This window comes from Callithrix jacchus, chromosome 5 (assembly GCF_049354715.1).
Source record: "Callithrix jacchus isolate 240 chromosome 5, calJac240_pri, whole genome shotgun sequence".
In the NCBI taxonomy this organism is placed as follows: Eukaryota; Metazoa; Chordata; class Mammalia; order Primates; family Cebidae; genus Callithrix; species Callithrix jacchus.
Genome location: NC_133506.1, coordinates 5,613,308 through 5,625,762, shown reverse-complemented (window position 1 = coordinate 5,625,762; position 12,455 = coordinate 5,613,308). Strand labels below are relative to the sequence as shown.

The window sequence follows — 12,455 nt, the reverse complement described above, 5'->3', positions numbered from 1 at the left end:
GGCCGGCTCGGAGGCGGCCAACTCCCAGGCATCCCGACGCCAGCCCCCTGTGGCACTCGGCACGGTCCTTGCCCCTCTCCTCGGCGACTCGTTCTCCGCACAGCAGCCAGGGGGAGCTTTCAAAATGCTAGGAGGTGTCACTAGGGACTCCCTGGCCCCTGAATGAAAGCTCAGGATGGAACGCTGACCCTCACCTCAGGCCTGCGGCCACCGCTTTCTCTCCGCCTTGTCCCGCTCCCTCCTGCTCAGGGCCTTTGCCCATCGTGTTCTCTGCTGGGTGTGCTTGGTGTTTTCTTACTCTGGTTAACTCCTGGTTATTCTACAGCGCTCAGCTCAAGCACCACCCTTTCCAGGAAGCCTTTCCTGATTTTTCATTTGTGCAAATCTCCTTTGGACCCTGAGAGCACCATGAAGGGAGGTAACACCTGTGTCCCCAGAAATTTTAAATACCTGACACAAAACCAGTCCATGGTATTTGCTGCATGTTTACTAAGGCCCAGAAGCGTCTGGAAGGAAGATAGCAAACTGAGCACAGTGGCCTCTAGGGCTGGGGAGAAGAGGTCACTCATTACTCTGCACTTTGGGCAGCACTGACTAGCATTCTTGGCTTTCTACAGCAAAAACCTTTACTGGATCGGCTTTTCAGTTAGGACCAAAATAGCGATGAAGCTGACCTTTCTTAGAATTATGAGGCTCAAATCAAATCCGGGAGAAGGGAAGTGGAGAACGCGCATTTCCCCAGCAACTTTGGCCTTTCCCGCCCCGAACTGTTCCCAACAGAGTCCCAAAACCCAGCCCAAACATCATCAAAATATTTATTAAAACCAAAGCAGGAGGGAACAGCTGTTAGGAAGCAAATCAAAGTGCAGATTGGAGGGTGGGGTAGAGCAGTGGGGAGGCAGGCGCTTCAGACACCACAGGAGGGACCACAGGTCTGGGCGGGGAGGGGGGGGAGGCCGTCACCACCCCACCTGCCCACTACATCAGTGAAGGTCCCCCACTCACCTCTCCCATCTTAAATCCATCCTGGGGGGCAGCTGGGGCCCCGAACTGGCCCCCTGGAGAGGGCCTGCCCCACCATCCGTCTACCCATGGCTGTCAGTCAGTCTGTCTCCCTCCCTCACTTTCCCAATAAATAAATCACCCAGGCCTCAGCTCCTTCAGTGTGGGGCAGAACAGCTCAGGGACCCCTGCCCTTGCTCAAGGGTAGAGGAAGTCGGGGTATCAACCCCACACCCCTCCTCCCCTATGCTGATTCCCCAGGCTCGCCAAAGAGGCCTCGATAAATAAATAACGCTCCATTAAAGCTTCAATCAGAAAAAACCTTTAAGACAGAAGTGCTCTCGCCGTCCTACAAGCCCAGCCAGCCAAAGCCTCCCCACCTGGCCTGGTCAGAGCGCCGGATTCTCGGAGCAGGCACTATGCTGGGCCTTGTGGGACCCCCAGAGCAAAAGGGCCGAAAGTGCAGTTAGAGCCCCCCACGCGCACACATGGACTCATGCACACACATGTGGACACACTGGGGCGTGTCTGCAGTGCACACACAGAGGTGTATATTCACCTTCATTCCCCGGTACATGCACACACACATGCTCACACACCACATTCACCCCAGGTACACACGTGTGGGTGTAGGCTGCATGCACATACACACCACAAACAGACTCCTTCCCTTCCTGGCTTGCTCAGCCTCCTAGCGGTAGCCAGACCCCAGAGCTAGAAGCTACTGGAGACAGGAGAGAGGGGTATAAATTAAATGTTTCCGATCAGGCTGGGAGGATGGCCAGGGACAGGAGGCTCCAGGGCTGCAGAGACAGTGAGCATCTCTGGAAACGCTGGTCCCTCCAAGCCCCATCAGAAATCGAGGGGGGTGAAGTCCCCAAAGTCACAGTCGAAGAGGTCTCTGATGCCCTCGCCCTCCTCGAGGCCGAAGTGGTAGTCGAGGCCCTCATGGGGTGGGGAAAGGCTGATGAACTCCTCAGGGAGGAGGCCGGAGAAGTCCTCCCGCACATGCTCCAGGAGCGAGTCGGCTGCCACCAGCGGGGACAGGCGGTCCTCGTCCATGGGAGCCCGTAGGCTGCCCATCCGGGACAACAGTGGTTCTGGGGAGACGGGGAGCATCACAGGCCGGGGATGCCCCAGCAGGGAGGAAGACAGGGGCTGTCGTGCCTGCCCGCCCCCCAGAAGAGTGGCCCTTTCCCACCCCACCCACCTACCCATCACCCACCTTGCTCCAGGCTGAGCAGAGACTGGCTGGGATCTGTGGCGAAGGATGAGTGGGGAGATGATGATGGTGGCGGCACTATGGTGGCAGAGTCAGAGGCCCTGTTCTCCTCCACAGAAGCAGCCTCCCGGGACGGGGACGGGGTCTTCCCAGGGCTGATCCCACCCACAGTCTCCTCAGGGCACAGGAAAACATCGATGGGGCCTTGTTTGCTCTTAAGAGAGATCTGAAATGTCTGGGTGGAAGCAGCAGGCAGGGTAAACTGAGGCCCAGGTGACCCCAAGCCCAGCCCAGCCCAGCCCAGTTGGGCCTAGAGTTTCCAGATCTCACCTCCGAAGAGTCCACAGCTTGGAGCTGGGTCTCAGGAGGAGCCTTGATCACCATAACCATCTGCTCTGCAGGGTCTGCAATGCTACGAAGATCCTGGCACGTCACATAGGCCAGGGTTGGCAGAGTCAAGGACCACAGGAACTTTGACTTCTGAGGGTCACTCACTCCAGCAACTCACAAAGGACCTTCACAAGGCAGGGCTCACACCTCCCTAGTCACTCCTGTCTTCTCAACCCCCCCATCTGCTCAAAAGCCACCTCATTCCCAAGTTTCAAGTTCCACATCTGTACAATGGAACTATTCTACCAACTGAATCCCAAAGTAATGATGATGGCTACCAGGAACAATTCCATGTAAAATGCTCAACACAACTGCAGGCCTGCTGCTGGGAACTTATTATTTAGTTTTTAGAAGCAGGTTCTCACTATGTCACCCAGGCTGGAGTGCTGTAGCTCAACCAGAGCTCACTGCAGCCTCAAACTCCTGGGCTCAAGTGATCCTCCCACCTCAGCCTCCTGAAGCACTAGGATTACAGGCAGGAGCCACCCCAGCCACTTTTCTGCTTTAATCTGTACAATTTCAGAATTGGATATTATTATCCCCCTTTTATAGCTAAAACTGAGGCCCAGAGAGGTTAAGCAATTTATCCAGTGTCACACAATGAGAAAATGCTGAGCCAGAACTTGCAACCAAAACCAGCATCCTCTCCGGAATCCAGGGCCCAGGGTAGCCTCTCTAGTCCCACTTGGGTGGGACCCCTGCGCACTAAGCCTGCCTTCCACACCCCCGGCCAGTCCAAGGATATCGCTGGCTGTCAGTGTCCTCGGAGAGCAGGCGCAGCTGCGTAGTACAGATATTCATCAGGTGGTCCAGCTGCTGCTCACTCTCCTGCAGCTGCCGGAGGTCCTGGGTCAGCCCCTCAAGCCGCCCACCAACACCCACTGTGGTGTGGCTGCCCCTGTGGGGAGGCACCAGGGAGGGTAGGGTTAGCATCGTCTGGCCCCTCTGGCGCTCAGGACCCCATCTGCTGCTGCCTCTGTTCTGCGAGGCCCAGGCAAGCCCTTGCTTCTCTCTGGGTCTGGCTCCTCAGCTGGGATCCAAATCAGTGTGTCATGGGCTTGAAGTCTGGCCCGAATATTTATAAACACCTACATGTCCCTCAACCAGGGCAGGATAAATAAATGATGGCATCGACATGTCATGAAACATTACAGTTGTATAAAAGGATGAGCATGCTCTAGACACATACATACAAGCATTTCCAAGTCATGCTGTCAAATTAAAAAAAAAAAAAAAATGGGCTGGGCTTGGTGGCTCACACATAATCCCAGCACTTTGGGAAGCTGAGGTCAGAGGATGTACTGCTTGAGCCTCAGGAGTTTAAACCAGCCTGGGCAATACTGTGAGACCCCACCTCTACACAAAATTAAAGAAATTAGCCAGGCATGGTGGCATGTACTTGTAGTCCTAGCTACAGGTACAAGGATTGAGCCCAGGAGGTTGAGGCTGCAGTGAGCTCTACTTGTGCCTCCAGACTCCAGTCTGGGTGACAGAGCAATACCCTGTCTCAAACTGCCCCCCACCCCCTCAAAAAAACATAAAAGATGTAGAATGGAACAATCTACCAAAAAATGAAAAGGCAGGTGTATCAAAGAGAGGGTAGCAGGATGACTAGGGCAAAGGCAAGAAGGGGAAAATAAAACAAGTACAAAAAGAAAACATCCGTGCCAGACAAATCTTACCGAGGGCATAAGACACCAGAAGAGTGGTCACCTGGTGGTGTGAGGGGTTGGCAGTGACTGGAAAGGGGCACAAGAGAACCTTCTGGGGTGTTGGAAATGCTTCTATCTTGATCTGAATGGTGGTAACCCAGATGAATAAATATGTAAAGCTCTGCTGGGCACAGTGGCTCACGCCTATAATCCCAGCACTCTGGGAGGCCAAGGCAGGCAGATTACCTCAGATCTGGAGTTTGAGACCAGCCTGGCCAACATGGTGAAACCCTGTCTCTACTAAAAATACAAAAATTAGCCGGGCGTAGTGGTAAGTGCCTATAACCCCAGCTACTTGGGAGGCTGAGGCAGAAGAATCACTTGAACCTGGGAAGTGGTGGTTGCAGTGAGCTGAGATGACGCCACTGCACTCCAGCCTGGGCGACAGAGTGAAACTCCATCTTAAAAAATTAAATAAATAAATAAAGCTGTAACTGAGCTGGATATGTAAGATTTGTGTGCTTTTTAGCATCTATCATCTCAGGGAAGCTACCTCTCTTCCCTGAGCCCGTTTCCCCAGCTGTAACATGTGGATGCAGACAGCCCACAGTGGGTACTGCTACAGTTCCTCCAGGCTGGCATGGGCAGGTGTGCCTGCCCTCCTGTGTGGCCGGTACCTACAGCCACTGGATGTGGTTCTTGGACTTCTTGGCAATGAGCTGGATGCCCTCGAGGACATTGGTGATGTCATAGATGCGCCGCTTCTGCACTTTGAGCACCTCGGCAGCCCAGTTCAGGTCGACAACACCGTCAGCAGAGCGGCTCAGCAGCTCCAGGAAGCGCTTGGTGGTCAGATTCAGTGAGGTCTCATAGCGTGACTTCTCCCCCGGGGATTTCACACCTGTAAGGGTGTGGTCAAGCAAGTAGGGCCCTCCAGCATCCACCCCACCTCCAGCCAGGCCTGCCTCTGTGGCAGTGCAGGACAGCAGGATGATGGGGGCCGGGGGACAGCCAGCCCCTTCCCCTTGGTGAGGTCAACCACAGCATTCTTATTCTGACTGGGGAACTCCTCAACCCTCAGGGCTGGGGTAAACCAAGCCAGGCAGCGACTCCAGCTGCCCATCAGGGTCCCCAGAGGCCTGGCTCAAGCCCAATGAACCAAGACGTTAGCCTGAAAGCATGTTTGTTTGTTCACACCCCCAACCCGGGCCTGGTCACAGGGGGCCTGCCCAGCCCAAGCTCCGTGGGTACCTTTTCCTTGATGGCGGCCTCTGCCCCGAGCTGGCCCACTGCTTTCAGCCAGGTACTGATGGTCAGTTTCCAGGTCCAGCCTCCGCTTCACCTGTAGTGAAAACAATGGGAGGATGCCCAGTAACCAGGAGTGATGCCAGAAGAGACCTGGCTGAGGGCTAGGCACCTCTGGGTTACCCCCACCTCAGTTTCTGTAGCAGGATGCCTGACTGTGTGACTGAGGGAGATCAGAGGGGACACAGCCTGAGAGTCATAGTCCTTCCACACAGGACACTCAACCGCAGAAGGCAGAAGACCTGAGCTCAAGTCCCAGCTCCATCACTACTTCTCTGGGGTCTCGTGGTGGATTTAAAACACATCTGCAAACTTTTTGATCCTTCTCCTTCAAAAGATGAAGCCTAATAATCCTCCCTGTATGAACCAGAGATGGAGTGTCACTTTTGAGACTGAGTCAGAGGAACTGGAGCTTCCTCCTTGCTCTGTATTGGGTCACTCACTCTGCCATGTCATATGGACACTCAAGTAGCCCTAATGATGGGCAAGAAACCGCAGCTCCTCCCAACAGCAACACTGAGTCATGCCTTCTGTTAGCAGCCAGGACCCAAACACTGGCTGAATCTCCAAAGAGACCCCAAGCCAGAGCATCTAGCTAAGTCTTCCCTTAATTCCTGACCCACAAAAACTATATAATAAAGTTTTTTTTGTTTTTTTTTGAGACGGAGTTTCGCTCTTGTTACCCAGGCTGGAGTGCAATGGCGCAGTCTCGGCTCACCGCAACCTCCGCCTCCTGGGTTCAGGCAATTCTCCTGCCTCAGTCTCCTGAGTAGCTGGGATTACAGGCGCATGCCACCATGCCCAGCTTATTTTTGTATTTTTAGTAGAGACGGGGTTTCACCTTGTTGACCAGGATGGTCTTGATCTCTTGACCTCATGATCCACCCGCCTCAGCCTCCCAAAGTGCTGGGATTACAGGCGTGAGCCACCGCGCCCGGCCAGGTTTTTTTTTTTAATGCCACCACTTTTTTTCTTTTTTAGACAGGGTCTCAGTTTGTTGCCTATGCTGGAGTGCAGTGGTACGATCATGACCCACTGCAGCCAAACATCCTGAGCTCAAGCAATCCTCCCATCTCAGCCTTCCAAGTAGCTGGGACCACAGGCGCACGCTACCATGACCAGCTAATGTTTGTATTTTTTGTAGAGATGGGGTCTTCCTATGTTACCCAGACTGGCCTCAAACTCCTGGGCTTGAGCAATTCTCCCACCTCAGCCTTCACCATAGCCAGTGCTAGATTACAGGCATGAGCCACTGTGCCCAGCTAAGCCACTGACTACATAAGTCCCTTGGGCAAGTCACTTTCCCTCTGGTTTTTGACTAATTTATACACATGGTGGCAGCTGGTACTCATCAGGTTCTTTGCATACATTAGTTCATTCCATGCAGTGGCCTGGCAGTATAATAATGGCCTTTTTCCAGATAAGGCAACCAAAGCCCAGGGAAGCCCAGGAAGTGGGAGAGTCAGGCTTTGTCCCTAAGATGGTTTGAGGAAGAACCCAAGCTCTAAGGACTCTGGCTTAGTTCAGACACTCCAGGATCAAGGCTGTCCTGGAGGTCCCAAAGGCTGCTCAGAAGCACCCAGATCAAAACCACACTGACCTTCCTCTCCACCATCCACAGGTTTCCTGAGCTACAGTCATATTCCAGCCCCACCTGTCGCCCTCTTCACATGCAGCTGCCAAGAACATCTCATCACCACGGCGACTGCCACCCGCCCTGTGGTCTGTTGAGCAGTCTCCATGCTGGTCTCCCTGCCTCCTCCAAATCTTATGTTGCCGCCCCTGCTTAAGGCCTTCCTCCAGCTCCCCACGGCCTTCAGACTCTCATCTGCCACTGCTTCTCCAGGGGAACTTGAGTCATGTTTTTCCAGACATCTATACTACCCTTGCATCCCTCCAACCCTCCCCACTTCACACCTGCTGCCTCCACCTCTGTGGGTAGAAACCTTCCCCATCAGCTAGATGATGTCACCTATTCTCCCTCTGAACTGCCTCAAACCTGACCTTTTGCCACATTCTGTCTCTCCCTACACATTTCTGCAGATGTATCTGTCTCGCCCTCAGAGGCGGGTAATGGGTTTAAACAATCACTGCATCCGCAGCATCTGCCATGGAGCCTGGCATTAACAAATGCTAACTGAATGAAACCCTCCCATGCTGATGAACCACTCCCTCTTGTGCACATTCACTGACTTTCAAAGGCACCATGGGGAAAGAAGAGTGACTGTGCTCTGGGCACTGCACACTCAACTGCTTCCCCTGCAACCCTCCAGCCACCTTTTGGCAGGTGCTATGATGGCGTCCACCTCAGAGGCCACACAGTGAGAGGTGGAGCCAGGACTTGCACTCTAGCGGGCTGGTACAGAGCCCACACTCATACCCACCATGGGCCCCCCTCCCCAGAGCCCAGCCAGAATGTACTCCCTGTCCATGGACCCCCCTAGGGCCCAAACCCTAGCAAGCTCCTGCCATCTGCTCCTTGCCTTCTCCCTGGGATCCCTGCCCTTGTCCACCCCTGAAGGCAGGTCAGTGCCATGCCCTAAAACAAAGGCTGAAGTGGATGCCATTTCTGCCACTTCTCCCTAGATAAACAGTGGCACAGGGGGATGAAGACATTCACTGGTAAAAAAAATCTGGATGACTTGGATAGACATCCACGAAGGGGGTCATGAAAGCTGCGGGTTGTTTAGCCCCTAGAATACCATGCAGCTGTCAAGGACCAAGGCAGGTTGACAGGAATCCCATCACACATACAGACAAGCAAAACAGTGTTATAAGGCAATATATTTATATGATCCCTTTTGGATTAAAAAGCTTATGAAACTTTTCTCTGATTCAGTTTCTATGATTACAGAATACATTTTGGGGCATCCTCTGCGAAGAATGAGGGAGACTGGTGCCATATCTGAACGGTGTGAATGACACAGGAAAAACTACAATTTTTAAAACTTTAAAAAACAAAAACTGTCACAACCACCACAAACAAAAATATTAGGAGGAAAATAAAATGAATAGGGCTGGGATCCTGCCATCAACTTTCTAGTTTCTTAAGAGTTAAATTTTAGGCCTGGCACAGTGGCTCACACCTGAAACCCCAACAATTTGGGAAGCCAAGGCCGGCCAATCACTTGTCAGGAGTTCAAGACCAGCCTGACAACATGGTGAAACCCCGTCTCTACCAAAAATAGAAAAACTAGCCGCATCATGGCATGCACCTGTAATCCCAGCTACTGGGGAGGCTAAGGCAGGAGAATCGCTTGAACCTGGGAGGTGGAGGTTGCATCACGCCACTGCACTCCAGCCTGGGCTGACAGAGTGAGACTCTTTCTCAAAAAAAAAAAAAAAAAAAGTTAAGTTTTCAGTTGGGCGTGATGGCACACACCTGTAATCCCAGCACTCTGAGGGGCTGAGACAGTCAGACTGCCTGAGCTCAAGAGTTCAAGACCAGCCTAGGCAACATGGCAAGACCCTGTCTCTACTAAAAATACAAAAATTAGCTGGGTGTGGTGGTATGTGCCTGCAATCCCACCTACTTGGGAGGCCAAGGCACAGAATATCTTGAACTCCGGAGGTGGAGGTTGCAGTGAGCCCTGATCACACCACTGTACTCCAGCCTGCATAACAGAATGAGACTCTGTCTCCAAAAAAAAAAAACAGTTAAGTTTTCTACAGTAAACATGTATTATGTTTAAAATATTTGAGTTTGTGGAAGTGGACAGGCAGGACCAAGAGAAATGGCTGAATTGCACAGAGCCTGGTATACAGTGTTCAACGAATGCCTGCTGGTACAGAAGCTAAGTCTGTAGCTTATTCCAGGGACTGTGCCAGACAAATGCCAGTGCAGAGAGGCCAAAAGCCGAACCTGTGGACCTTCTGGACTTCAGCTCCAGTCTCCTGCCCCTAAGTACAGAAAACACCTCCTGGCCCTGAAGGACTCTGAGGGTGGGGCTCCTTTTCTCTGAGCCTAGTGCCTCCTAGGCATTCACTAACTCAACAACTGTTGAATGAATGGAATGCCCGGGCCAATAAGCCTGCCCCTGACAGGTAGAGTGGAGGGCACTCTTCTTTGCCCCGTTTCTCCTTCTGATCCTAGAATCCATAATCCTGTTCAGTTCCTTGAGGACAAGACCCTCAGGTTCTGTTAGGTTTCCACAGACCTGAGCCTGCTATATGCTTGTCACACAGCTGAATGGAGGATGCTTGCCCAGGTCCCAAGCACTACCCACAGGGACAAACCCCCGGAGTACAGGAGACAAGCCACCTGGCCCACCCCTCCCACCCACTCATTAAGATGAAGGGCCCCCAAAAGCCCTTCCTGCCCTTTCTTCAGCCTCTATCAGCATCCCTAGAAAGCAATGCATCCCAGAGGTCAACCTCACAGGAAATACAGATTCAACCCCCCGCTCAATAGCAGAATGACATGGGAAGATTCTAGTATTTCTAGGCCTCAGCTTCCCAATCTGTAAAAAGGGATTGCTGCTGATGGGGTTAAATGAGTTAATTAGGTAAAGCTCTTGGCAGAGCCTGGCACATAAGACATCCTCAAAACAATGGTGGCTGCTATTGTTATTATTATTAGCATCGTGGTGATTCCGGAAGGCAGCACTGGGCATGAGGCCAAGGGGGTGGGGGAGCCCCTTTAGATGCCTCAGGGACCAGCTGCTACCCTCACCCCCATCAGCAGTTAGGCAGCTTCTACCTCCTAGTCCTAAGCCCTGCCTCACCCCTCCCACTTGCTCCAAGCTCCCTGCTGAGACCCCATCCTGCTTGACCAGCCCCTGCCTGCACATCAGAGCCCCACCTTCACCCATAGGCTGCGCCAGTCAAACTGGTCTCCACACCCTGTACTGCAGCCCACAGGTCCCAGCTCCAGGCTTCTACGCCTCCAATCCCTTCTCCCACTGTAATTCAGCCACCTCTTCTGGGCACCACCCCCCCCCCACCCCCCGCCCCGTCTGAACTGGTCTTGAGCTCAGCACTCAGGGACGGCTTTATTAAAGGATCTCCCTGGGACATTTTCTCTCCTGGCACTGGGGGCCTCCTCTCCAGCTCCCAGAGGCCCAGCCCACCTAGTTCTTCTACAGAGGCTCAGGGGTCTGTCTGTCTGATTAATGAGGTTCCATGGCAACCAGGGCCTGGGAGGGTGGAGGGTGGCAGATGGAAGGACAGGCAGAGGGAGGAGATCAGCAGCTGGTCCAGCTGCCCCGCCCCTGCAGAGAAGGCCTCCCAGCCAGGAGGGCTGTCCCCAGAGGCCTGGCCGGCCAGTCCTGCACCTGGCAGTCAGCATCGAGGCAGGAAGGAGGGTCTCCTCAGTGGCTCACCAACGGTTAAGCCCCAGGACCTTCCTCGCCCCGCCTTCACTTCCCCTAGCAGCTGTGTTCACTACCGAGATGCAAATTCTGATCTGAAGCCAGCAGGCCGCAGTTCAAATCCCAGCCCCGCCACCTGCAGCCGTGTGACCAGGGGCAAGTCACTGTCCCTCTCTGGGCCTCAGTCCTCCTCCGTCAGCTGGGCACAGTGACAACACGGCTTACAGCAGGGTTGTGAGTTTCAGCTGGCTTGAAGTCGGCCGAGGCCTGGCGTGCAATAAACGCCAGTTGAATACACGTGGGCCATTATTATCATTGAGTCCGACGCTGGGGAGGCTTTAGTGAGGAAGCTCAGGCCCAGAGCAGAGGAGCAAACAGGGACCGGCCCGAGGTCACCCCGCACCCCAGGGCGGAGCCTGGAGGCACAAGCCAGGCTCTGCACCGCCCAGCCTGGGTGCCTCAGTCCACCCCTCCCCCGCCCCCTGCCGCCTCCAGGCCAAACACAGCACCCGCCCAGGTCTGCTCAGGGGGCACAGGCAGTGCTGCCGGCGCGGCGTCCCTGGGGTCCGTACCGGCGGGCGGCCGAGCGCGGGGCGCGGCGCGCTGGGTGTGGGCCGGGGCGCCTGCGGAGTGGCGAAGAGCAGCAGGTCGGGGTCGCACGGGCCGGCGGCGGGCGCCGCGGGGCCAGCTGGGGCCGGCGGGACGCTGGCGTCCTGTGCGGCGGAGATGATGACGATCTGCGAGGAGTCGAGCAGCCGCAGCGCGCCGGCCCCGAGCAGGGCCTCCAGCGCCGGCGCGCATGGGCCGCCCGCAGGGGCCCCGGCCAAAGCCATGGCGCTCACGGCCCGCGCGGCCCGGGTGACAGGCGGCGGCGGCGGCGCGGGCCCATGGCGGCAGGCCCCAGCAAGGGCTCCATCCCGCTCCGCCCCCGGCCGCCGCTGCCTGCAAAGTCCCGGCCACTTTTACGCGCCAAATCCTTTTTGCCGCGAAAGAGCCACGAGCCGCCGAGCGCCGCCACGATTGGCTGCCCGGGCCGTGACGAAGTCGACGGCAGCGGCTCCTATTGGCTATAGCGCGCCGGACCGGCGGCGACGGGAGGGATGGGGCGGCGGCGCGGGGCGGCGCGGGGCGGCGCGGCCAATGGCGGGGCGGGGCGCGCGCAGGCTTTGTCCAGACAGTGCCAGGCGCGGTCGGACTCCCCGCCCCCAGGCCGAGCGTCCCCTGCCGGAGGCGTGGGGACACTGGAACATGGCCCCGCCCCGACGCTCCCGCATCCCACTGACCTTTCTATAGTGCAGGTTCAGGACAGAGCCTCTGTTCACGCGACCCTCAACCTGTAGCCCCCACAACCTCAGCCCACATCTCCAGAAACTGCCCCCTCTTCTTTTCGGGATCATCAGTTCCACAGCCCAGCCATCAGCCACCTCTCCTATCCTCAACTTACCACACCCATGACATTATCCTAACCCTGCACCCAGCCCTATCCCACTCACCCAAAGCCCAAGCTGAAGAGCGGTACCAGGAAATGAGGAGGGACGACCCGCCAGATATTAGCCTGGGGCTTTCCTGCAAGTC

At 55.3% G+C, this 12,455-nt stretch overlaps 1 protein-coding gene across 1 annotated transcript; it reads right to left on the bottom strand.

The window, feature by feature from the left end:
* Positions 1–799: 799 nt before the first annotated feature.
* E2F1 (E2F transcription factor 1) lies at positions 800–11,832 on the bottom strand. The gene is made up of 7 exons (XM_035298083.3): positions 11,453–11,832; positions 5,518–5,608; positions 4,948–5,167; positions 3,360–3,512; positions 2,555–2,669; positions 2,228–2,459; positions 800–2,102 (listed from the first exon to the last, which is right to left on the bottom strand). Exons 1-7 carry the CDS (start codon positions 11,711–11,713, stop codon positions 1,855–1,857), a joined length of 1,320 nt encoding a protein of 439 aa, XP_035153974.1. The 5' UTR covers positions 11,714–11,832; the 3' UTR covers positions 800–1,854.
* Positions 11,833–12,455: the final 623 nt, after the last annotated feature.